This window comes from Eretmochelys imbricata, chromosome 12, assembly GCF_965152235.1.
Source record: "Eretmochelys imbricata isolate rEreImb1 chromosome 12, rEreImb1.hap1, whole genome shotgun sequence".
In the NCBI taxonomy this organism is placed as follows: Eukaryota; Metazoa; Chordata; order Testudines; family Cheloniidae; genus Eretmochelys; species Eretmochelys imbricata.
The window spans coordinates 23,465,332-23,492,551 of record NC_135583.1 but is presented as its reverse complement, the minus strand read 5'-3'; the positions used below and the strand labels follow the sequence as shown (position 1 = coordinate 23,492,551).

The 27,220-nt window shown below is 40.1% G+C and overlaps 1 protein-coding gene across 1 annotated transcript in view; it reads right to left on the bottom strand.

Annotated features, from left to right (window-relative positions):
* Positions 1–5,802: 5,802 nt before the first annotated feature.
* Positions 5,803–27,220, bottom strand: part of TDRD12 (tudor domain containing 12) — a 119,184-nt gene continuing 97,766 nt past the window's right edge. The window contains exons 27-32 of the mRNA XM_077831038.1: positions 23,101–23,264; positions 17,587–17,638; positions 8,525–8,638; positions 8,272–8,425; positions 8,108–8,174; positions 5,803–6,148 (exon numbers count right to left, since the gene is read on the bottom strand). Coding sequence (XP_077687164.1) covers positions 6,060–6,148; positions 8,108–8,174; positions 8,272–8,425; positions 8,525–8,638; positions 17,587–17,638; positions 23,101–23,264 — 640 coding nt within the window. The 3' untranslated portion in view covers positions 5,803–6,059. The remainder of the gene's footprint in view (positions 6,149–8,107; positions 8,175–8,271; positions 8,426–8,524; positions 8,639–17,586; positions 17,639–23,100; positions 23,265–27,220) is intronic.

Below are 27,220 nucleotides of genomic sequence, written 5' to 3'. Positions count from 1 at the left end.
CAATCGCTTTGCAGTTTGCAACACCAAAGCTGGCATGCTCCAAGAGCACATCGTTGATGGGGAAAGGCCACCCCCCCGGGGCAGGTGGCTGCAAAATATCCAGAAACTTGTGGGTATACTCCTATAGGAGCTCTGCCTGAATACCCAGGGAAGCAGCCACATGCCACAAAAGATCTTGGTAGGCTTTGAAGTCCTCAAGCACTGGAGTGGAGGAAGAACTGGGCACCGCTGAATTCTTCAGGGATGATGAAAAGGCAGTTAACTGTGCGAGGGCTGGATCCCACTACTGAAGTAGTAGACCTGGACAGAACAACTCTGGAGGCCCCATCATGGGAAGGTTAACTAGTGCTTGAGCATGAGCTGGGTTAACAGCCACAGCCACCAATCTGACTAATGATCTCACCTTGCAGTGATACTCACCTCTACGGATACTGCTAGGCAAAATTCTCCAGCTGCGGTGCACAGTACACACAAACCCCTATGTAAAATACACAGCTGCATCTACTCAAAGAACTACAAGCAATGCTATTTACCTAGGAGAAACTTCAAAAGGGACTCATCTGAAGGCATGCCATTAGGACAATGTCTATGGAGGCGCCAAAGAAAAACTGAAGGATGACTTGCATCTATGCTATTATTAACCAAACTAGCACAAGTATGTCTACCTGAGCTGTAATCACACCTCAGATGGACATATTCAAAAAAGAGTGGAATACAGCTTTTAAACTATGTTCCACTATATTCACTATATCATGTTCAGCTTTTTAAAATTGTAATATTTAGATTAACATATAAAACTGAATATGGTAGAGTGTGGGGGTCACATCTAGGATCAGAGGGATGGAGGAGAATACATCTGTGTGGGAGTCAGGACAGAAAATGGTACTATAGGGAAAGGGAAAACATTGGGATTCTATAGGGATCATACATACTGAAACTGACAACTACACATGACTAACTTTCAACATAAAAAGGTGTTACATCAATATTAAAAAAATCTGGGAAATTTCCACACATACCCCAGTAAAAATATATATATATACATACACACCACTAAATCACTCTACACTCCTGTACACTATACACATCCGTTCCCCATCTTAACTTCCACTGCCGCTCCATTTCTACCGCCCGCAGCCCACATATCCAAACTCATCCTGAGCAACCAACCTGCAGCCTTAACTCAGACCACAAATAAAGAGATTTTAAATTTTGTAATTTCTACATAAAAATACCACATGTGGTGCAATCTTTAACACAAATCACCCATTCACATAAGTTGTCCCAAACATTACAGAAAAATCTCATTTGCAAGCCATATTTCACTTTCTTACAAACCCGATACAAATTCATGTACATAACTATTAATGAAAAACTTCAACACTATATTAATAATCAACAAGTACAAAAAATTAACACACAGTGAGGAATTTAACAGTGCCCTTTGGTTCCTTTATATATGTGGTGGAAGCAAATGTGACTGGCAGGGGTTCACATAAAATCTCACAGTTCAACATCTTTTTCAAAGAATGTTTAATTACCTGAAAATTTAAATATCCTGTTTCCTGGTATATAATCAGGCACCAACCCTCACAGCTTTATTTAAAATATTCCATGCAGTGGCAGAGAAGGAATTATTTGAAAAAATTACACTGAAATTTTCTTTGTTTTGTTGTACAGGTTCCAAAACTGATGTTCAAAGACGTGTTTGGTGCCAATTTCTTTGTTTCTACCTGCTTAACTTTATAAGAAGGCAGTTAAAACAACTTAAATATTTCCTTGATATTGCTTATTCATGGTAATTGTTATAGTTGCTACAGGAATAATATGCAGTTGTGAATGGGAGAAGAGATGGTTCATGTGATCTCACATGGACAGGTTTTGTCTCATCGATTCCAAGGCTAGAAGAGATCATTGTGATCATCTAGTCTGACCTCCTATACAACACAGGCCAGAGTTCTTCCTCGAAAAAATTCCTAGAATGTATCTTTTAGAAAAACATCCAATCTTGATTTTAAAATTGCCAATGATGGAGAATCCACCATGAACACTGATAATTTCTCCAAGTTTTCCTCTTAATATTGTATGCAGAATACTGTAATAAAATTATTTATGTATTTATTATTTACTTATTATTCTGTATTTACAGTTTATATGACTTGTGTTTCAGGGTCATTTAAAACACAATTAAGTAAGAATCTGTATCAATGAAATGTGCATGTCTTTTTAAAGCAAGCAGCATGGCAGGTGCAAAAGGGGCTCAACTCCAGTGTTTACCCTGCCTCTCCTCCTTGCTCCAAGCAGAGACCACTCCCAAGCACCTATCGTCAGCCAGGTCGGCTGAAGATGGAAAGGCAACAATCTCTTAGGAGCAATCCCAGATCCTCAGTAGCAGGAGCTACAGCAAGATGACTTTTGTAGTTCCAAGATCCCAGTGACATCTATCAGTTTTCCTGATGCTGCTGCACTCTCCCTGTCCATCATGCTGTTCAAACAGTGTTACATCAATGTGAACTAGGAACCTTTTAATTCATGCCTGCAGCCTCCACACAGAGGAGTTACTACAGGGCAGCACTTTGATGTGCACTGCTATTCATGCTCTCATTCTCCAAACAGCAGGCAGCATAGGCATGCCCTTTGTCTTCCCTTATTATGTTACACATTTATTTAGATTATAACCTCTTCAGGGGAGGGACTGTCTTTTTTTTTGGTCTGTAAGAAGTGTGGCATATATTGGGCTCTATAAAAATAAAACTACACTAAAAACGTCTATTCTAAGGAAAATATAGGTTTTTATGCAAGCATCTTAGTATTTTTATTGGTATTCCAAAACAAAAATCTCAATTACACTTATAATACATTACTTGTAAAAAACACATCAGCTACTTTAAGACTACAATTTCCTCTTAGAATGCTGAAAATAAAACCTTTCCCTACAGATCAACTTTTTTTTGGAAAGCAATGATTTTCCTCCTAATTTTTAACAGAGCATAAATTATCATCTTTGTTCATCTTATTTTTTGTGCATCAGCATTGTGACTATCAATTTCATTAGCACAACTGTGACACTGAGTAGTTAATTAACTGCTGTTCCAGAGCAATAAAAGGTAACTTGCATTCTTGTATGTTAGTACTACAAAAAAGTCTCTCTCTATAGATAATTTCAATCCAGAGGAACCATAGGACATTCCACCAGTTTCATATCTTTAAAAGCTGGTTTGAGCACAAAGTTTAACTACTTAAAAGAGTAATTTACTTGTTTAGCCTTCCACAAATTACATTCCTTAGAAAGACAAATTCATGCAACATTCCTTAGGATCTACTTTGCATACGTATTTAATTCTTCATAGGGTAAACAGAATTAAAGGAGGAATGCTGAATGGTTATTTACCATCCTTTAAATGAAAACTAGTTAGTAATTAGAGTGGCTGAGAAAAAATATATTAAAAATGAGTTTTCAAAACATTTACATACAATCCTGTCAGCTCCTTCTCTTTATAACTATATATGATTATGTTAATGATCTTTGTAGGAGTCATAAAATTGAACAAAGTATTTAAATTGAATAGCATCTTGCATGTGAACAGTTCAATAAAACTTTACAAAGATTAATTTATGCTCCCTACACACCTGTGAGGTAGGTAAGCACATCCACTTCATGAAAATGTACCCATTTCATAGATGAGGAAATGGAGGCAAAGATTAAGCAACTGGTCTAAAGTTACACAGGAGGTATGTGACAGTTGGGAACAGAACCCAAACCTATCAACTCTAGCCCTGTGCTTTAACCACTGAATCATGCTTTTCTACAGCAGCACAGAACTGATCATTGAATTGTAATAAAACCTAGAGACGGAAAAGACATCACTCTATCTGTTATATCACCTAATGGATCTACCTGCCAGTGCAGAACTGCTCTCTACAGCATATTTTCCAATCTGCTATTATAAAATATATTGAAGGGAAAAATCTTGCACTGTCAGGGAATTATCTAGATCAGGGGTGGCCAACCTGAGCCTGAGAAGGAGCCATAATTTACCAATGAACATTGCCACAGAGCCACAGTAATATGTCAGCAGCCTCCATCCGCTGCCCACCCCCCCTCAGTGCTTCCCACCCACCAGCAGCCCTGCCAATCAGCGCCTCCCCATCCCTCCCCACGCCTCCCGCCCACTGCAATCAGCTGTTTTGCCATGAGCAGGAGGCTCTGGGGGGGAGGACTGAGGGCATAGCATGCTTGGGGGAAGGGGCAGGGACCTTGGGAGAAGGGGTGGAGTGGTGGCAGGACCTGGGGCAGAGCAGGAGGTTGAGCAGTGAGCACCCCACAGCACATTGGAAAGTTAGCATCTGTAGCTCCAGCCTCAGAGTCAGCTCCTATGCAAGGAACCTCTGAAGAGCCACGCGTGGCTCCAGAGCCACAGGTTGGCCACCCCGATCTAGATTATCTGACAGGTCATATCCATCTTTACAATAATGGTCAGCAAGATGGGAATTAAGTTCTATTTTTGAACAACATGTAAATTAACATTTTTTAAAAACATCATATAAAAATCTGAAAGTCCCTGCACTCAAATCTGAGCTCAACTGTATAAGCCACCTTTTATATCAGACTGTCAAAATAGTTACAAGTCTTAATCTTTTAAAATATACATCTAACTCAGTACCTTTAAGCTATTACAATCTTACATTATGCTGCAGTTTTCCACTGAGCAAAGTAATATTTGGGACAAGCAAAACAAGCTGATAGTTAATCTTTATGCTTCTATTACACTTTACCCTACAAATGTCTGTTACATAATTACTAGTGTAAATTTATTACTACTGTAGCTCCCTTGGTTCTTGAAGTAAAGACAGCCACACATTCCTGGCAGCATGTTCAAGAGAAAAGGTATTACTCTTGTGTCCTAGCTAAATCACAACTGGACAATTGTTTTCCACCTAGGTAAAATTCCCTTGTAATTCAATCTTTGTCCTGAATAGTTGTGTTGTATTGCTGGGGGCTGTTTAATGGCTGCTACCTTCAATATTAGAATAATAATGTGTGATTGTGTGCGCGCGCGCACACACACACACAAATCTAGTTAATGGGGTGATTTGGGATCTTTAGATGAAAGGTGCTAAATAAAATGTAAGTAATGATTTTAATGCTGAGCAGCAAGACCTTACAACTGGCCTGTGTGAAAGGGAGAAAGATTAATTTATTCCTTATGGTCCTTTTTTCTCTCTCAACCAATGCTCAAGAAAAGCACCATCTAACACCAAACTGACATCAAGAGACTAAATCCTCTATCCATCCATCCACAGAACAAGTAAAGCAGGAGCAGCAGCAATGCAACCTTTCCCACTACCTCAATATACCTCAACTCTAATCTGAAAGGAGGTTTGAGAGGTTAGTTGAGTCTCCAGACCCATTTAAAGCCTGACCTTGATGCAGAACTGTCAGCAAAGGTACCAGTGGTGCCAAAGTGATATTGATTCTGTGACATACATACAGCATCAGTTCACTAGGAATTGGTCTTGGAATCAGCACTTCATTTCACTGAGGCCAGTGAAAAATCATAACATGGCAACAGTTTTAAATGGTTAATACAGACTAAACATGCATCAGTGACCTAGAAGTTCTGCAACTTATTACCAATCCACTAAACCAACCATTTGCTCCCCATACCCAGTTTAGTCCTTTTCTTTATTTTTGCTATCTGGGCAGCACAGTTTTTTTTATACAGTACACCATCAATAAGTGACAAAGCTATTTTAAAGTAAATTAACAAAAAACACTGAGGGGAACATACATAACCTTTCTTCTTGTATGGTATAAAATATATCAAATTCAAGTATCCAAAATAAATCAAACAACATATTTTAATACAATAAAAGGGCTCTGTTCACTATTATTTTACTAAACAAATTAAAGACTTGATCCTGCAGCCCTTAAACTCTGCAGTTAGTTCCACAGAGTTTAGAGGAAATACTCATCTGAATAAGGACTGCAAAAAAAATCTTTAATAATCATTCTGGGTTAGGAGAAGAAAAGGGATTGATAGAGATTTATCTGCTGGCTAGTCATCACTCTCTGTTCCACTATCTTCTGAGGATTCTTCCATTTCTTCTGTTATCAATGCAGCAGAATGATGTGCTTTTTGTGTACCTACAATAATGCAGGGGGAAATTGTAGTAAATCATCATGTAAAACAAAAAAAAATAGATTATAATATATTTTGATTAAGTAGTATGAAAAAATGTACTGTGGACTTGTAGTTAAAAATAAAGCACACACTGGAGAAAAAAGAAACTGATGAAAGAAAATAATGGCATGCAGGAACTGGTGCTCTGTTAAGGATGCTGCATTCAGGATTAGAAGCAAGACTCACTTCTCTAAACCAATTCAAAAGAGCCTGAACTTACCTGGTTTTGGGAGGTTGTGTGTAAATAACTATTTGATCTAGATGCTTAACAGGGGAAAGAATATGTTATACATCAAAAGTGAAATTAATATCCATTAAACTTGTACTTTAGGAGACAGAAAATAGAATTAAATTATTTGGCTGTGATACAAGCTTAAAAGAATGTTTTCCTAACCAGCTCTGTGAACTTTGAGCAATAAGGTGAAAGAGGGGTCCACTTTCTTATGGATTTAGAACAGTGGGCAAACTACGGCCTATGGGACGGTCCTTCCCAGCCCCTGAGCTCCCAGCCGGGGAGGCTAGCCCCGGTCCCTCCCCTGCTGTTCCCCCTCCCACATGGCCTGAGTCCACCGCGCCACCAGCACTCTGGCTCGCCATTCCTGCTGGGCAGCATGGGAGGCGTGGCTGGCTCTGGCCGGGCGGCGGGGCTGCAAGCTCCTGCTGCTCTGCGCAGCATGGAAAGGGGGCGGGGAGGGTTGGATAAGGAGCAGGGGGTTGTGGGGGCAGTCAGGGGACAAGGGAGCAGGGGGCGGTTGGATAGGCGTGGGAGTCCTGGGGGAGCTGTCAGCGGTGTGGATAGGGTAGGAGCAGTCAGGGGACAGGGAGCAGGAGGGGTTGGATAGGGGGTGAGGTCCTGGGGGGCGGTTAGGGACGGGGGTGTGGATAGGGGTCAGAGCAGTCAGGGGACAGGGAGCGGGGAAGGTTGGATGGGGTGGAGGTTTAGGGTGGGGTCAGGGGATGGGGGGCTTGGATAGGCTTGGCAGCCCTCGGGGGCCTGTCTGGGGATTGGGCTGTGCACAGGGGTCGAAGCAGTCAGGGGACAGGGTGCAGGGGGAGTTGGATAGGGGATGGGGTCCCAGGAGGGGTTGGATGGGTCGGGGGTTCTGAGCGGGGCGGGAAGTGGGAAGGGGCGGAGGCCAGGCTGTTTGGGGAGGCACAACCTTCCCTACCCAGCCGTCCATACAGTATAGCAACACCGATGTGGCCCTCAGGCCAAAAAGTTTGCGCACCCCTGATCTTGTGTATGCCTGTTTAAAACAGGGTAAGTAAATGTCCTTCACACATCAGGACAGAGTGAAATTAACCCTTTTTTCTTCAAAGAAATTAAAGTAAGAGACTGATATTTTGACTCCTAAAGGAGAGTGACTTTTGGTAGGGAATAAGTTTGTTCTGCATAATTACAGTTTCAATATAAAAGCTTGTTTTAATTCCTCATTTTCTTGAGTTTAATCAATAAATTTTCAACCTGAATAAATGCTTTTGGGTATTTGCCAAGTAACCAAGTATATCAAAGGTCTTTGAAAAAAAACTTCAAACCTATCTATCACTGCTTAATGATGGATAGTGAGAGAGTTTAACTCTTTAGGTCTTTGAGATCAGTATCTATACAACAGAATCCTACTAGTCCAGATTGCTTGAGCAATATGAGCAGGAACAAATGAGTACTGAATGATCTTTTAAAAAGTTACTCTAAAAACATTATCTAAACTGCAATGTACATGACCAAAATTAACGATATACAGGCAAAAAAAAAAAAAAATCTCCTGTTAGCAAAAGGTTTTTGATAAACACTAACGTTTCTAGCAGTGAGAACTACCTATTCTCAGGTAAACAGCAGTATGTAAACTTAAATTAGATAACATCAATGACTTAATAGTTTGCTAACAAACTTATGTTAACACCGATAATTGTTAATGTCTTACCAACAGGAAAGGGGCTTTTATCTTCAAAATCTTCCCAGTGTTCAAAATCAAAAGACACATTAGGATTCTGTTAACAGAAATACAATGGCTAACTATATATATTTCAATACATAATGCTATACTTTAAGAATAAATACATATTTTAATTGGTATTTATAATTCACCTTATGCTTTAGTAGACGGCACCAAAATTCCTTCTTGTCTTTTGCAAGGATAAGAACAGGTTCTTCATTCTTAATCACACAAACAGACTTTCCTTTAAGTATGTTTGCATGCAACTCCATGTCAGCCACATAAAATTTGTCTCCTGAAAAAGCACTGTATTTGTTTAAACAAAATTGTTAGCTTTTTTTGGCAAATGAAATGGAAGCTGGTAAGACATTTTATTTTTCTATGTATAACATATTTTGAACCTACCTGAAAACAACCTTATCTCCAAAAAATTCACATTTATAGTCACGTATATTTCTTATTTTTATCTTCATGGTAACAATATCTTCCTTTTGAAACCATTTTATTTCTGGATAGAAACTAAAATTTTAAAAAGACTAGTTAAATTGAACTTATTTAAATTTAAAATATGAACACATACAAAAGTTGTAGGCATACTAACAATAACTGAACTCATGATCAATAGGAATATCACGCATCATAATAAAAGAATAGAAAGAAAGGTTAACATACCATCTAATAAGTATAACAATTAAATATACCCTGCCACTTTACTCAAAACCCCATTTCAAACCCTCTCCTCCAGAAAAAGATGGTTACTTTACTTATGTAAAACTGATTCTCCAAGATGTTCTGTGCATGTGGATCCCACTGTGCACCCTTTGCACAGGAGACCAGAAAGTTTTATCTAGCAGTGTCTATTAGGACCGTGCATGTGCCATGCATGCCTCCAGATTTCATCTCCCAAGGACAAAAAGGGCAGAATGACCCCACCCACTACCCAGATGGGAAGACTCTTAGGTGTGGGAATGGATGGTCATTTGTGGGATCCACATGCACAGAAAATCTTGAAGAAACACAGTTAGTATAAGGTAACCAACTGTCCTTTCTTCTGAGTCTCTGCGCATATGGCTCCCACTCACAGTGATTAGCCACAGTTTTATCTATCTGGAAGTGGAAGCTTAGAGATCATCTGAATAAGGACTGAGAACCACCCTGCCAACCTGGGCAATTACCCTTGATGCTACCACCTGTGAGTAACGTTTGGCAAATGTATGGACCGAAGAACACTCCGCTGTTTTACAGATTTTCATTACTGAAACATGCTGCTGAGGACTACAAGATTCTGGTTGTTTGCACTGGAAGATCTAGTTAATTAAACGGACACAATGTCCTGATATAGTCAACGATCCGTTTGGACAATCTCTGAGTTGAGATCAGTCTCCCTTTGGTCTTGCTACCACAGGCCACCCGTGGATGATCATCAAAAAGATCTTATTCTATTTACATAATACAAAAGAACTGTCCTGGCATCCAGGGTCTTAACACTACTCTGTCTGCATGAAGAATTTGACATGACAGCTTGAATTTCACTTTCTGAACTTACATAATTCCTACTAGGAATGCCCTGATCGATAAAGGATAGCAGTAGTAGACACAAGAAACACAACTGACAGGGCCACAGTAGCATTACAAGGATAATTTGAGCCTTGTCCTGCCTCACCTTCCATAATACTCTGGGAATTTATTATTGCTCAAGTACCATCAGACTGAAAAAAGCTAAGTGAGCTCCCCAAACCTTCTTTCAGGTGTTGGTAATTGCTGTCTTGGCAGACATCTGATTATTAAATGGAATTCCCTGACATACATTGCTGGAGTTTAGCCATTAATGAAGAGACAAAACAATCTCCTAAGGGATTCTTACCTGTTTTCCCCATGCAGTGAATGCTTGAGTGATATACTGATTTGATCCATGACTGTAGGGGACTTAGTCTGAATCTTGCAAATAGCATCATGTAAGTTAACAATGTCATGTGGCCTAACAGCCAAAGACAGAGCCTTACTGAGTTTTGAGGGCTAGCTTGAATCTGTGGGATCAACTGAAGGAGGAGGACTCCAGAGTAGAGAGAGAGTAGACATGATCCCAGTGTCACAGCAAAATGTAAGGTAGAACAGATTATTTAGTGCAAGTAGTTAGCATATATTGTAAGGGACCATTTAAGGTAGAATGACCCGTTAACACTGAAAAAGCTAAACACTACTAAGTATTTATAGAAATTATCTTAAACTCAGTTAAAGAGATATAGGTGGGACATTCAGTTGTTCCACCTCTCTGCCAAAGGGCAGTCAGAAGGAACTGGGGAGTGGACAGGGTTGCTCCAATCTTTATGCCCTCAGGAGTGGAAATGCAGGTGCATGTCCCCTAGTGGTCACTGCTGAAGAAAACTTTCCAGACTCTTGTGCAGAATGCATATGCACACCAAGAGTGGGATCTACATGCACAGAGACTTGAAAAATGTGCCCTAGCAAATAAAGTCTTTTTCAGTGTGATGCAGAGGCAGGCTTTTTTGTACTTAGAGTGAGGCAGCAAGCTGCAAAGTCAAAGTGATTTCAAGAAAGAATGCCTTACCAACCTCCCATTATAGCGAAGGAGGACAGTCAAGATCATGCACCTCTGCTGATCTCACCATCATGTGACAGGTGGGGGGAGTCAATATTTCATGTAGGCTGGTCCCAGAACATTTAGGGCTTTGTAGGTAAAAACCTTAAACCCCTCCAAGAAGAGGAAAGGCAGCCAGTGCAGATCAGGGAGCAGTGTGGGCATGCACTCCCAGTGAGGTACACCTTTTACTAAGTAGGCTGCTATATTCTGCACCACCTTCAGTATCCAAATGAATTTACAGTGTAGAGTGTACTGCAATAATCTAGTTTTAAGGTAACAAAGGCATGAACAAACAGCAGCAGAGTCCACATCTGAAAGGCAAGGTCACGTAACTTCTTCACCAGGAACAGATGGAAAATGCATATTCCCGATCGCTGTTGTAAAGTGCTTATCTAACAAGAGCCACTGATTCAAAACTACCCCAAAGTTGTGAACCTGGGTAATGAATGACAGACAAACCCTATTAATCAGTGGGACTGTCTACAATCTCCTCAGGCTGCTTCTCCCAACCTATTGTCAAAGACTGTTGACGCTCATCTGTCCCTGACTGCTACCCCATGCTGCTCATCCATGTGGGCAGTAACGAAACTGCCAGGTCCGACCCAAGCAGGTCAGTAGTGACAACAGGGCTTTGGGTGTGAAGGGGAAGGAATCAGGGGTGCAGGTGGTGTTTCTGATCATCCTCCTGGCTGAGGATAAGGGCCTAGGTAGGGATAAACACAGCCTGACGATGAATGCATGGCTCTGCAGATGATGTTGATGTGAAGGCTTTGGCTTCCTCAACTATGGGATGCTTCTCTGGGAAGGAAGACAGCTAGGAAAAGATAATCCCACTTACCCAACAAGGAGAAAGGCAGCTCCGTACACCACCTTACCAACCTGGTGAGGAAGACTTTAAATTAGGTTCAAAAAGGGAAGGTGACAAAAGCCCACAAGTAGGCATAAAAAAGGTGATGATAACATAGGGGTAAACGTTGGGGGGTGGGAAATGAAAATTACAATGGGACACAGGAGCAACAAGAGGGATAACAGTGGGAAAAACCTGTTCAACATCTTAGATGTCTATACATAAATGAGGGGAGTATGGAGAACAAACAAGAAAAACTGGAAGTATTAGTACATACGCTAAATTATTATTTAATTGGTATCTTTGAGACTTGGTGGGATAAATCTCATGACTTGGAATATTTGTATAGAGAGGTATATGCTGGTTCAGAAAGGACACGCAGGGTAAAAAGGGAGGAGGTTTTGCAGTACACATCAAGAATATATACACTTGTTCTGAGGCCCAGAAGATAGTGAGAGGCAGACCAGCTGAAAGTCTCTGGGTGAAGGTAAAAGGGAAAAAAACAGGGCTGGCATCAGGGCAGGGGTCCTATTATGGAAAAATCAAATCAGGAAGAGATAGATGAGGCACTTCTATAACGAATATCCAAAACACAAAACCTGGTAGTAATGGAGGATTTTAACTAACCAGACATCTGCTGGAAATGTACTACGGCAAAATGCAAAATGTCCAACAAGTTCTTGGAATGTACTGGGGATAACTTTTTATTTCAGAAGGTGGGGGATGTAATGAGTGGGACAGCCATTTTAGACTTGATTCTAACTAACAGGGAGGAACTGGTTGCAAATCTGAAGGTTGAAGGCAATTTGAGTGAAAGTTATGATGAAATAATAGATCTAATGATTCTAAGGAAAGGAAGGAGTGAGAGTAGCAGAATAAGAACAATGAACTTCAAAAGAGCAAACATTAAATTCAGAGAACTGGTAGGTAACATTACATGGGGAAAAAAAATTTAAGGGATAACGGAGAACTGGCAGTTTCTCAAAGAGACAATATTAAAGGTGTAACAGCCAACTATCCCGATGCAAAGGAAAAGTTAGAAGAATAGTAAAAGGCCAGTATGGCTCCATTAGGAGCTCTTTAATGACCTAAAAATCAGATAGGAATCCTACAAAAAGTGGAAACACTGACAAACTGTTAAGGAGGAGTACAAAAGAATAGCAGAAGCATGTAGGGACAAAATCAGAAAAATTAAGGCATAAAATGAGTCCCATATAGCAAGGAACATAAAAGCAACAAGAAAAAGTTCTATGAATACGTTATGATCAATAAAAAGACGAAGGAAACTGTATGTCTGTCTAACTAGTGTGGAAGGAGAGCTAATAATTAACATAACAAGGTTGAGATGTTTAATGTCTATTTTGCTTCAGTGTCCACTAAAAAGGTTAACTGTGACCAGATATTTAATACAATCATTATTAACAGGTTAAAGTATATTTTGATAAGTTAGATGTACTCAAATCATCAGGGCCTGATGAAATATACCCTATGATACATAAAAAAAATAGTTGAAGCAATCTCAGAATCATGTGAGAACTCATGGACAATGGGTGAGGTCCCAGAAGACTGGAGAAGGGCAAACATAGTAACTGTCTTTTAAAAGGTTTCAGAGTAGCAGCTGTGTTAGTCTGTATTCGCAAAAAGAAAAGGAGTACTTGTGGCACATTAGAGACTAACCAATTTATTTGAGCATAAGCTTTCGTGCGCTACAGCTCACTTCATCGGATGCATTTTCCACTGAATCTTTTAAAAGGGGAGCAAGAGAACCCAGGGAAATATAGACCAGTCAGCCTAACTTCAATACCTGGGAAGATATTGGAACAAATTATTAAGCAAATAATTTGTAAGCACCTAAGGATAATAGTGTAATCCTTAGTAGCTAGCATGGATGTGTCAAGAACAAATCATGCCAAACCAATCTAATTTCCTTCTTTGACAGCATTACTGGTCTAGTGGATAGAGGGAAAGCAGACGATGTGACAGATCTTAATTTTAGTAAGGCTTTTGACAGTGTCACATGACATTCTCATAAGCAAACTGGAAAAATGTGGTCTAGATGAAATTACTATAAAAGTAGGTGCAAAACTAGTTGAAAGGCCATACTCAAAGAGTAGGTTTCAGAGTAGCAGCCATGTTAGTCTGTATCTGCAAAAAGAAAAGGAGTACTTGTGGCACCTTAGAGACTAACAAATTTATTTGAGCATAAGCTTTCGTGAGCTACAGCTCACTTCATCGGATGCATTCAGTGGAAAATACAGTGGGGAGATTTATATACATAGAAAACATGAAATTGGTAACACCCACTGTTTCATGTTCTCTATGTATATAAATCTCCTCACTGTATTTTCCACTGAATGCATCCGATGAAGTGAGCTGTAGCTCATGAAAGCTTATGCTCAAATAAAATTGTTTGTCTCTAAGGTGCCACAAGTACTCAAAAAGTAGTTATAAATGGTTTGCTGTCAAACTGGAAGGGCAAATGTAGTGGGACCCTGCAGGGGTCAGCTCTGGCTCCAATACTATTCAATATTTTCATTAATGACTTTGATAATGGAGTGGAGAGTATATTTATAAAATATGCAGATCACACCAAACTGGGAGGGACTGCAAGCACTCTGGATGACAGAATTAGAATTCAAAGTGACCCTGACAAATTGAAGAATTGGTCTGAAACGATGACATTCAATCAAAATAAGTACACTTAGGAAGAAAAATATCATATGCACAACTGGGCAAGGGATAGCTCAGTGGTTTGAGCATTGGCCTGCTAAACCCAGGGTTGCGAGTTCAATCTTTGAGAGGGCCATTTATGGATCTAGGGCAAAAATAAGGGACGGTACTTGGTCCTGCTGTGAAGGCAGGGGACTGGACTTGATGACATTGAAAGGTCCCTTCCAGTTCTATGAGATAGGTATAGCTCCATATTAAAACTACGAAATGGGGAATAACTGGCTAGGTGGTAGTACTGCTGAAAAGGATTTGCAGGTTTTAGCGGATCACAAATTCAGTATGAGCCAACAATGTGATGCAATTATGAAAAAGGTTAATATCATTTTAGGACATAATAAAAGTAGTGACATATGTAAGATCTGGAAGGTAACTGTTCCGCTGTACTCAGTAGTGGCCTCAGCTTCAGTACTGTGTCCAATTCTGGGCACCACACTAAGGATAAAGTGGAGAGAGTTCAGAGGACAGCAACAAAAATGATACAAGGTTTAAAAAACCTTACCTATGAGGAAAGGTTAAAAATACTGGGTATGTTTAGTCTTGAGAAAAGACGACTGTGGGGGACTTGATAACAGTCTTCATATATGTTAAGAGATGTTATAAAACAGGCTGATGATCAAATGTTCTGTGTCCACCAAAGGTAGGACAAGTGGTAACAGGCTTAATCTGCAGCAACGAACAGAGATTAGATATTTGGAAAAGCTTTCTAACTATAACTATAGTTCAGTACTGGAATAGGCTTCCAAGGGAGGTTTTGGAATCCCCGTCATTGGGGGCTTTTAACAACAGGTTGGCAAATGCCTATCAGGGATGGCCTAAGTAAACTTGGTCCTCCCAAGGCACGGAGAGCTGGACTAGATGACCTACTGTGGTCCCCTCCCCGCCCTTAATTTCTATGGTTTTATGATCATTTCGGTCATGTATGGATTGAGCTTCAGCCAGCTACCCGTCATCCACTCCCCAATCTCCACTAGACACAGGCAAAGGCCCTTAACTGCAATGTCAGAGTTAGACCAGAGTGAGACAAAGTTTGATGTGGTCTGAAAATGTCATGCTTCCATTTCTTATCACTGACTTTCACCAATAACGTCACATCACGCTGAATAAGAATGACAATAGCACCATGCAATATGACACTCCAGAGTTTGTACAGAAGAGCAGCTATTTTCCCCAACTAACCACTAAGATGTTTCTGAGAGAAAAAGAAGCCCCTGAAGGAGAAACCCATCAACTCTCACTGAAGTCTGCAAACCAGTCAAAAACACCTCATGATCAATTATACTTGCTGGCTTTCAACTGTCAGGAAGAATAAGGGTCCAAGACACAGGTTGTGGCACAAGCTTTTCTCAGCAGCTACAGTATCTCAAAGAGCGACTTTGACTCAAACTGACAAAAGATTTAGAATTCATGCCCCCAGGATCTTGCTCTGTCTGCATGAAAGTACACAGCTCAAACTATACCTGATCAATCTTTTCCACAAAGCATCACATAATTATCTCGTAATGAGAGGTACACTGTCATAAATATAAAAGGAAGGGTAAACCCCTTTGAAATCCCTCCTGGCCAGGGAAAGCTCCTCTCACCTGTAAAGGGTTAAGAAGCTAAAGGTAACCTCGCTGGCACCTGACCAAAATGACCAATGAGGAGACAAGATACTTTCAAAAGCTGGAAGGAGGGAGAGAAACAAAGGGTCTGTGTCTGTCTATATGCTGGTCTTGGCCGGGGAGAGACCAGGAATGGAGTCTTAGAACTTTTAGTAAGTAATTTAGCTAGGTATGTGTTAGATTATGATTTCTTTAAATGGCTGAGAAAAGAATTGCGCTGAATAGAATAACTATTTCTGTCTGTGTATCTTTTTTGTAACTTAAGGTTTTGCCTAGAGGGGTTCTCTATGTTTTTGAATCTAATTACCCTGTAAGATATCTACCATCCTGATTTTACAGGGGGGATTTCTTCATTTCTATTTACTTCTATCTTTATTAAAAGTCTTCTTGTAAGAAACTGAATGCTTTTTCATTGTTCTCAGATCCAAGGGTTTGGGTCTGTGGTCACCTATGCAAATTGGTGAGGCTTTTTATCCAACATTTCCCAGGAAAGGGAGGGTGCCAGTGTTGGGAGGATTGTTCATTGTTCTTAAGATCCAAGGGTCTGGGTCTGTAGTCACCTAGGCAAATTGGTGAGGCTTTTTACCAAACCTTGTCCAGGAAGTGGGGTGCAAGGTTTTGGGAAGTATTTGGGGGGAAGGACGCGTCCAAACAGCTTTTCCCCAGTAACCAGTATTAGTTTGGTGGTGGTAGCGGCCAGTCCAAGGACAACGGGTGGAATATTTTGTACCTTGGGGAAGTTTTGACCTAAGCTGGTAAAGATAAGCTTAGGAGGTTTTTCATGCAGGTCCCCACATCTGTACCCTAGAGTTCAGAGTGGGGGAGGAACCTTGACATACACAAACCAGCAGCAAAATTTGAATGAACTAGACTATCCACAATGTGAGTATATTTTGATGTCTGAGTTTTGCCTATGCAATCATAGAAAAAAAGGACCTCCTCTTTGCCTCTCTCACCTAGCCAAAGTATCAGAATTTTAAAATCTTTCTTCTGCATCCAACCAGCTTTGGCACAAGATTACAGTAATTATTTTGTATATATTCAAGGAAAGGGGTCTTATTCTATGGATTCTAAATTGCTATGCTTATTTATAGTGTTGAAAAAAAATTCAGTTATGTTTCTGAAAGAATCTTTTTAGGGAAAATAAACAAATTCATCTAATTAGAAACAAATAATGAATGGGGAAGGACTGGGTTGACAGCTCAGAGGATTTCTGATGGGAGAAAGTCTTTAATATCCAGGTTGACCATTCAAATCCAGCCCAGGCTCGCTGTGACCAAAGCTGATACTATCTTATGACTGTTTGCTGACTGATGTGAAATGAACGTTTGTTTCAATCCACTTCCTAGTGTGGAGACATTACATGACAAATATCACCACATAACTGGCATCCTTATTGGCAGTCTCAGAACATAAATCAAAATCTGAATGGGCAAGGAGAACATGGTAAACTTACACTCTTAGTAGTTCAGGGTTGTGGCATATTGCTGAAAGCAGAGAGGAGTAACTAGAACTACCACTGTATTGTACCTGTTGTGTGGGTAAATTGAAAATTTCAATAATCAGGATTGTCAAATCTCACACCTTTCAGGAGCACTAAGTTCACATTAAAAACTGAAAGATGAAGCAGATAACACATTTTCTCACTACAAAAAGTTTGCATTACTACAAATTTAAATTCCAGTACCATTTACGATGATGCTGTGTAGATTCTTCTGCTTTAAGTTCAGATATAGCATCTAAATTAAAAACGATATATTTTATTCAGCATATAGTATTAATTCACTCCACCAAAGTTATCTATATCATGTAAATTTCATCGTTGAAATCTGTTCCAAGGTGAAGAAGAGAGAATTCAATGGTATCCAAGTTAGGATTATCAAATATTTATTTTCTTTCAGACTGGTTATTACTATTTTGGGATGTTTTTAAATCCATTTACATGCAAACTACGACGAATCACTAATTAAAAATGAAACCATTGCATTTTGCATTAAAAGGTACCAAAATCAGACCCAGCACTATTGGACAAAAGGCTATGAAAGAAGAAAAATGCACCATGCAGCCATAAAGATATTAAAACAATCTAGAACAGTACACAGCCCTGTACTGAATTTAACTCTTCAAATTATGGGATTTAGTAATTTGAAAAGAGGTCACACATGGCTTGTAAAACAGCACAGAACAAATTCATAGTGCTACTAATATAAACAGAAGAGGAAAATGTACCCAACCTTATCTGAAAATTTCCTTCCTTTTAGTAATAAAGAATACTTATGATGGGTACTTCAGCGTGGTTGCATTTTGGAAGCAGAACCAAGTAATTGGCTGCAGGAGAATATTCTGATCCCTGAAGTACATGCCAGTTGAGACAACTTCCATACACAGGATAATTTCATCCGATATTTCTAACTCAGTGATAGTTGACATTTTTCAAACTACAGTTAGCACAATTTCTCCAACTACAGAGGATGGGAAGAATTTTCCTTAACAAAATAAACTTCCTCTGCAGCGTGGGGCATAGGTCACTTGCTGGAGGATTCTCTGCACCCTGAAGTCTTTAAACCACGATTTGAGGACTTCAATATCTCAGACATAGGTAAGGGGTTTATTACAGGAGTGGGTGGGTAAGACTATGGCCTGCATTGTGCAGGAAGTCAGAGTAGACAATCATAATGGCCCCTTCTGACCTTAAAGTCTATGATTCTATGTACTTTGCACGTCAATTTCTATCTCTAGCTGATTCCATACTGTCCCCTTATTTCCAAGGTGGGCCACATTTGTGGCCCTATTATTCAAAGAAAGGTAATTATCAGGTAAACTTGGATAAATTTCCTATTATTCATTATACTAAGGTCCACAGATCTGTTATGATGGGATTTCCACAACCGCGCGCATCCAGAGTGAGAAGCAGCAGCATTCTTTTCACTCTGGATATCCAAATATTAGGAAAATAAATACGCTCATCACCTTAGTAAGGCATTATGGTTAGGGCTGTCAATTAATCGCAGTTAACTCACGCAATTAACTAAAAAAATTAATCGCACTTATAACAATAGAATATCAATAGAAATTTATTAAATATTTTGGATGTTTTTCTACATTTTTAATATTGATTTCAATTACAACACAGAATACAAAGTTCACAGTGCTCACTTTATATTATTTTTTGATTACAAATATATGCACTGTAAAAATGATAAACAAAAGAAATAGTATTTTTCATGTCACCTCATACAAATACTGAGGTGCACTCTCTTTATTGTGCAAGTGTAACTGCACTCAAAAACAAAACAGCGTAAATCTTTAGAGCCTACAAGTCCACTCAGTCCTACTTCTTATCCTTCCAACTGCTAAGACAAACAAGTTTGTTTACATTGATGGGAGCTAATGCTGCCCGCTTCTTATTTACTATGTCACCTGAAAGGGAGAACAGGCGTTCACATGGCACTTTTGTAGCCAGTGTTGCAAGATATTTACATGCCAGATGGGGCATGTAAATATCTTGCAATGCTGGCTACAAAAGTGTTTAGCATATCTGGCATGTAAACGTTTAGCATATCTGGCATGTAAATATCTTGCAATGCTGGCTACAAAAGTGCCACGTGAACGCCTGTTCTCACTTTCAGGTGACATTGTAAACAAGAAGCAGGCAGCACTATCTCCTGCAAATTGTAACCAACCTTGTATGTCTGAGTGACTGAACAAGAAGTAGGACTGAGTGGACTTGTAGGCTCTAAAGTTTTACATTGTTTTGTTTTTGAATGCAGGTTTTTTTGTACATAATTCTACATTTGTAAGTTCAACTTTCATGATAAAAAGAGATTGCACAACAGTACTTGTATGAGGTGAATTGAAAAATACAATTTTTTTTTACAGTGCAAATATTTGTAATCAAAAATAAATATAAAGTGAGCACTGTACACTTTGTATTCTGTGTTGTAAGTGAAAATGCAGTAAACATTCAAAAATATTTAAAATAAATGGTATTCTATTGTTGTTTAACAGCGCGATTTATTGCGATTAATTTTTTTAATCGCTTAACAGCCCTAATTATGGTGTAGAGAAAATTTCTGCCACAAACATCACTGGTTGAAGACTGGATGACCAATTTGTAGAATTTGGTGAATTTCCACACCATTGGCCACAGGACAGCTAACAGATATTGCTATAGGAGATATAGGAGATATAGCAGTCTTCTCTGCCCACAAGACTGCTAGTACTCCCAAAGATTGGCTCTGATGTTTAAATTGATTTAAACTTGGGGAATAAATGCTATGCCCGTGCTGCTTCCTGCGGCTCCCATTCGCTGGGAACAACGAACCACAGGCACTGGGAGCTGAGGGCAGCCGTGCCTCCGGATGGTCAATGTAAACAAACAATCTCATGGCCCACCAGCAGATTACCCTAATGGGCCACGTGCTGCAGGCTGACCACCAGTGGTGTAGAATATCATTTAATGTCATGTATTGGGGGTAGCTGTGTTAGTCTGTATCCACAAAAACAAGGAGTCCGGTGGCACCTTAAAGACTAACAGATTTATTTGAGCAAAAGCTTTTCATGGGTAAAAACCTCACTTCTTCAGATGCATGAAGTGAAAGTTACAGATGCTGACATAAATACACTGACACAAGAAGAGAAGGGAGTTACCTCACAAGTGGAGAACCAGTGTTGACAGGGCCAATTCGATCAGGGTGGATGTAGTCCACTCCCAACAGTAGATGAGGTGGTGTCAATTCCAGGAGAGGCAAATCTGCTTCTGTAATGAGCCAGCGGAGGCTCTCTGTACTTGTATGAAGTGAATTGAAAAATACTATTTCTTTTATTTATCATTTTAACAGTGCATATATTTGTAACCAAAAATAATAACATAAAGTGAGCACTATGAACTTTGTGTTCTGCATTGTAACTGAAATCAACATTGAAAATGTAGAAAAACATGCAAAAATATTTACTAAATTTCAATTGGCATTCTATTGTTATAAGTGTGATTGTGATTAATTTTTGTAATCACGATTAATTTTTTTGAGTTAATCACATGCGTTAACTGCAACTGACAGCCCTAATTATTACATGTATATGTATATGTTAACCTGAATATATTGATCAACAAACCTGATGCAAATCCTCACAGGAGTAACAGGCTTCTTAGCAGGCCCAGACAGGCTATCAGATGGGGGAGGGTCAGTAAGACCAATACAGAGCACTACGAAAGAACCTCTGTGGAGGGGAAGAGGTTCAAGCAAACATTTCCCTCGGGGTGGGAAGACAAAGGAAGTCAGGGTTTAAACACTGACATTCACACCACTTGCTAATCAACAAAATGAACTGACACCTTATTAAGGCAATGCTTGCTTTTGCCTTTTTGGGACTCTCTAGAGTTTGCAAGACTTATCCTTGAGCAGGCTGTGAGGGTTTCTCCCCTCTGTGAGAATGCTCATGCTCCTGATCTAACCTCCCACTATGGAGTTGCTGCTTTATGCATGTTTTGAGGACCTATACCTCTCTCCAATTCAAAACTCTATGCCGTACCAGTGCAAGGGTTGGTGGCTTACAGCTGCAGGACATAACTCTGCCTTTTAAGCCCATATCCTAGCAGAGCAAGGATTGACAACTTGTGGCTGCAGGGCATACCTTGCCTTCCGAGGCTCCTGGAAAGCCACCTATAGCACCTCTTGGACTTGGCTCAATGCTTGCAGGGCTTCACTGCTGCCTAAGTGAGGGGCAGAAGGAGCCTGCTCACACCCAAGAGGTGCTGTATCAGAGAAGCCAAAATTAGAGCCTCAATACTGCAGTAACTCCTCACCTCAGGAGAGGGAGAGAGGAGCTAGAAGTCAAAATGAAGTCTCTACTGCAAGAAAAACAAATAAAAATTAAAGTTATAAACCAAAATGATCAGGAGAAATGGAACCATCAACTTGTTCTGTCACAGGAGGCAAAACTCTGGTGGCCTGAGCTGAAGGACAGGACTTTGTCCTGGAGCCTCCAGTAACATTGGAATGCCTTTGAAATCCACAGTTGGGAGGTACTACACATTAATATTGAACGAGGAGAGCAGCTGTGCAGCAGAATTGGAAGAATCCCACATTAGTGTACATTACCAAGTAATCTACAGTATATCTACTGTATCTATTGCTTCACTGCAGCAGTTCAGAATACTAACATATTGCTAGGGACCTTTGTTTTCAGATTTTTATTTATATTTTCTTCTGAATTTATTGGTTTATTACTACAACAAAGACTGGTGAAGATTGGTGGGAAAAAAACTTAATTTTTCTGGGCAAATATCGGGATTTATTTTGGTGGATGGAAGGATGGGGGAAAAAGTAGTCAGTAGATTAATACTTTGATTAATGGAATTAAATGTGGTTTTCTGCCGAACTAAAACAGAACTCAAAACACAAAGCCACCTCTGAGTTTAAAAGAATATATCTCTGATCTCCAAATAAAACTTTTCATTTGAATAAAGAGTTTACTGTTGTAGACTTAGAAACATTAGCCTATAAATATTTACATTTAATAACTGGGCCACACCATTTGCAGCACATACACTCTACTTCATCCTTTTCTCGTTTTTCCTTTTTTGTAAACTTTCAAATATTGCCTTGTGTTCTGAAATGTATTCTGATACAGATTTTCATTTTCTTTTCATTTCAGTGTGCCAGATACTTAAACCATTATCTGCTACCAGCTTGAAATGTGTACATGGTGGGCATGAGATTCATCAGTACGTTCAGAGCTTGTGTGCATACCTCTTTGTTTATTGTGTGTATCTTCTAGACTAATACATAGCCTTACTTCAACATGAGCTGTAGCTCACGAAAGCTTATGCTCAAATAAATTGGTTAGTCTCTAAGGTGCCACAAGTACTCCTTTTCTTTTTACACAGACCAATGTATCACATAATATGTGTATCTCATGAAATGTATTGTATTTTCCTAACAAGCTATTTTTATATATTTGAATGATACAAAAGTACAGTGAAAAAAATCGGAAAAACACAAATGATACATTTTTTTAAAACCTGGGACTTTTTTTTGGTAAAAAGCAGTTTAAACTGGAAATGAAGATGTTTACATATTGCACACATTTTTCAGTATGCCATAATTTAAAGATTCAACCTTCACCTATATTTTATCTTTTCATGGAAATTTGTTTTTCAAGTTTTCACAATTTACCAAAAAATGGTAGAAATACTTACCACACTGATTATTTTCCAAAATCATTTGAGAGCTATTGCAAATGTCTCTGAAATTTTCTCCCATTAATAAGCTATGTGGACTGGCCACATCCTGTTCCGGCACACTCTGCCGGCTGTCCACATCCTGCTCCAGCACACTTCTTTTGGGTGTAAAAGAAAGCACTCTGAAAATAAGAAAAGCTTCACTATTCTGTGGCAGTTAATAGTATACTATAAGTATCTTTGATATATATTGAAAACATAGTAAAAGCCTGTTAATATGCACTTTTGACATTCTGTAAGCATCAACATAGGATTCCTGAACTTAGGGGAAATTTTCCACAGAAATTGAAGCAAACAGAAAATTAAAGAGCTTTTATTTTGGTGGCGGTGACTATACTGTATTCTGTACCATAACCATGATAGCTATCATTAACATTAGCTTGTATATGAAAGGACTGAAAAGTAGCCAACAGAGCTAGGTGGAGAATGGTAAGTCTGATTTGTAGAAGACTGAGATGTCAAAATCTGGTTCTGTTCCAATTTGGAATGGAAATCAAAACTTCTGAGATTCTCCATGAAATAGAATTACAGTTTCCCATCCACTTCTGCCAAGAGCCCTAGACTATAGTCTCCCATTTGCAAAGAGTCTTAGGGTCCTGGGACTCCCAAGACTTCCAGACTGAGCTCACCATCAACCCACCAGGCAAATGAATGAGGAACTGGGACTCTGGAAGCACATGCTGACTAAGAGCCGCGTGGGCAAGCTGTCAGGTGACCAAGCAGGTTTCTGGCAGGCAGAATTCTGTGGTTCCACAGAACGTTTGTATTTTAATGAATTGACAGATAATGACATAAAATAGCCTATGAAAATATAATATGATAGGTAGAAACTCGCTCAGATTCTAGAAAATTGTGCCCCTCCAAACTATTACAGTTTTTGAGAAAATCAGAGCAGTGGATAACAAACAGGCAGATAAAATTTACTTTGTTTACAAAATAGTCTTTGTGACAAACATTAGCTTTTGTAAAATCTAAGTCACAGAGCAAGAGGTAGGATTCTGTCATGTAACAAACATTGCATAAAAACAAAACCATGCGCAGAAATAAATGATCAATACTCAATATTAAAGGAGATTAATAGCACTGCCCCCTCAAGAACCCATACTAAAACTGGTATTAAAATATTAATAATCAGGAAAAAAAGACTTTAGTAGAGAAAAGCAAATTTGTTGACACTAAATTTTTTGGGTTAGTTAAGACTGAAGACTTGAAACCCAGGACAGCTCTGATCCCTCCTCTGCCTTTCTGGACAAAGACGAATTCAAATATACACTTAAGAACCTTTAGTCTGAGGGAATCAATTGTGTGTTTTTATATCCAAAAGATGTGAGATCTTTTGAGAGCTTGTATTTGATAGGATTTTTCAAAATGGGTGATTGGATTAAGAAGGGATGGGATGGAGCCCTTAGCTCCTTTCATCTATTTATCCCTGGTTAAGAGAGACCATTCTCTTGAGAAGTGGAATATTGTGTCTCCTAGACTCAGACTGCCATGGTGTGCTCTTAGGGGTTTTGCTGACACCTCTGGATTTACTATCTGAGCCACAGTTTTCCTGGCCATCCTAACTTGGGAATGTCTGTGACTAGTACTTCTGGACAAAAGGAGCATTTCTACCAGTTAAGACTTCCTGTGCCTTCTCAAGGCACTTTATGGCAATAGGAAGGACTGATTTGGTATGGATGCACCATGTATCTTATCCAATTGGTCTCCAAACCAGGAGACATCTGGTTTCTCACCTGTACTGCAACTGGAGTTTCAGATGTGTTGCCCACATGCACATTTCACTAATGGCGTGTATGGAATCTATGGACTTCAGTTCAGAGTCTTTTGGCCAGCAGTGTCTGTATGGTGCTCATGTACCCCGAGAATCTTTGTGCTTAATGACAAGGGCATAAAAGGGCAGAGCATGCCCACCGCCTCTCAGTTTTGTCCCAACTGCAGAATCCTGAGTAAAGGACTCTGAGGTCGAGGAAATGGATGACTGGTTGTGGAATGTGAGTATATGGACAAAACACCTTGAACTCCTCCAGTTACTGTAGATATGTGACATCTCATTCTCTTCAAGTGAAAGGATGCAATGGCTGAGGAAGCTTAGAGTCTTCAGAAGAACATGCTACAGCACAGCCTTGCAAACACAGCACTCAGCTTGCAGGCTTCAGTAATAGCACTGTTTTGTGAACATGTGAATGGATCCTCAGGTGGCTGCTTTGCTTATGTCAGAAATATGTGTGTTCCTTAACAATACTGCTGAGGCTGCTTGAGTCCCGGTGGAGTGATCTCAGAGGGGGTGTGATCTCAGATTGGCCACTCCACAGCAAGTCCTCATGCAATCAAAAATCCAGTTCAATAGTCTCTGGATTGCTCGAAGGCAAAGCCATATCTTCTCTGTAATGGAAGCAGTCTAGGTAAAGACATGAACGGTTTTGTTTGTTCTCTGCAAACAGAATGCCTTTCCAACATCTCAATTGTGCAGAGTGGCTTCCACCTTGGAGACATGAAGTTTTAGGAAAGAACTCTGGCAGGTGGATTTGTTGGTCAAAAGAAACTCTACGACTACCTTTGGAAAGAAGTTTGGATATGCTCTTAAGGACACATTGTCTGGAGAGAAGACTGCATAAGAAGTTACTCACCTTGTGCATAACAATGGTTCTTTAAGATATGTCCCCCTATGAGTGTGCTTGCATTCCTGCGCTGCTGATCGGAGAACTTCGGTAGCAATGTCCATTAAGCCCGTACATGGGTTGTTTCTCCTCGTGCCTTGCTACAAGGCTAGTCAGCGCACATGAGCTAACACCCCTCCGTTCCTTCTCTACTGCAGAGTCAATGACAAAAACTCTGAAGTAGAGGGTAGGAAGGTGAACTGTGGAGCATCCATATGGACACACATCTCAAAGAACCATCATTATTGCACAAGGTGAGTAAATTCTTCTTCGAGCAGTATCCCTATGGGTGCTCTACTGTAGATGACACCCGAGCAATATCCCTATTAGCGGGTTGGGACTTCAGAGTCAGATCAGTTACAGATGACAATACTGTGGAGCCAAAGAGAGCATCAGAGGCAGAGTCCCCAGTGATCACATAATGTTCTGCGAAGGTGTGGACAGACGCCCATGTCGCCACTCTATAAATTTCTGAGATAGGAACTATCAGGGTTCCCCCCACACACACACACACTGAACTCTGGGGTACAGATGTGGGGACCCGTATGGAAGACCCCCTAGGCTTATATTCTACCAGCTTAGGTTAAAACTTTCCCCAGACACAAATTCTTTTCCTTGTCCTTGGATGGTATCGCTGCCACCACCAAGTGATTTACACAAAAATTCAGAGAAGGGACACTTGGAATCCCTATCCCCCACAAAGGTGACCTGGCTACCCCTTGTCAATTTATGTAGTACATACAGGCTATGTTGTCTGTTAGGCCTCTCGTGTGAGATCCTTTGATCGGGGGGAGGAAATGCACACAGGCATTCCTGACCGCCCTTAGCTCAAGGAGGTTGATGTAAAAGGATATCTCTGTATCGTGAGGTCATTTAGATGCGAACCCCACCTTATGAGCAATACATCAGTGGTGAGAACCAACAATGGGGTAGGTGGTTGTGAGAAGAGAATCCCTTTGCAAATGTTGGCTGGGTCCTTCCACTAATCTAAGGAGTTTTTGATCCTGGTGGGCGGTGACAGGGGTTTGTCTAGTCTGTCCCTCTTTGATCTGTAAACTGAGCTGAACCACATCTGGAGACATTGCACGGGAAGCCTGGCCTGATGTATTACCCTTGTGCCCGTTGCCATATGCCCCAAGAGTTGGAGGCAGTGTCTGGCTGATATTTGCAGACTGCTTTGAATGGTCTCTAGGAGTGTGGCCAGAGACAAGAATCTATGTTGAGGCAGGAGAGCTCTGGCCTATAACAAGTTGAGGTCGGTGACTATAAATTCCAGGAGTTTCATTGAGAGTTGATCTGTAGTCCCAGTTCTGTGATTCGGTGAGCCTCTTGGAGAGGCCAGGTTCTGAGGAGGCAATCAACCAGATAAGGGTAAACCATGATCCCTTGGGAGTGTAAGTGTGTGGCTACTACTGTGA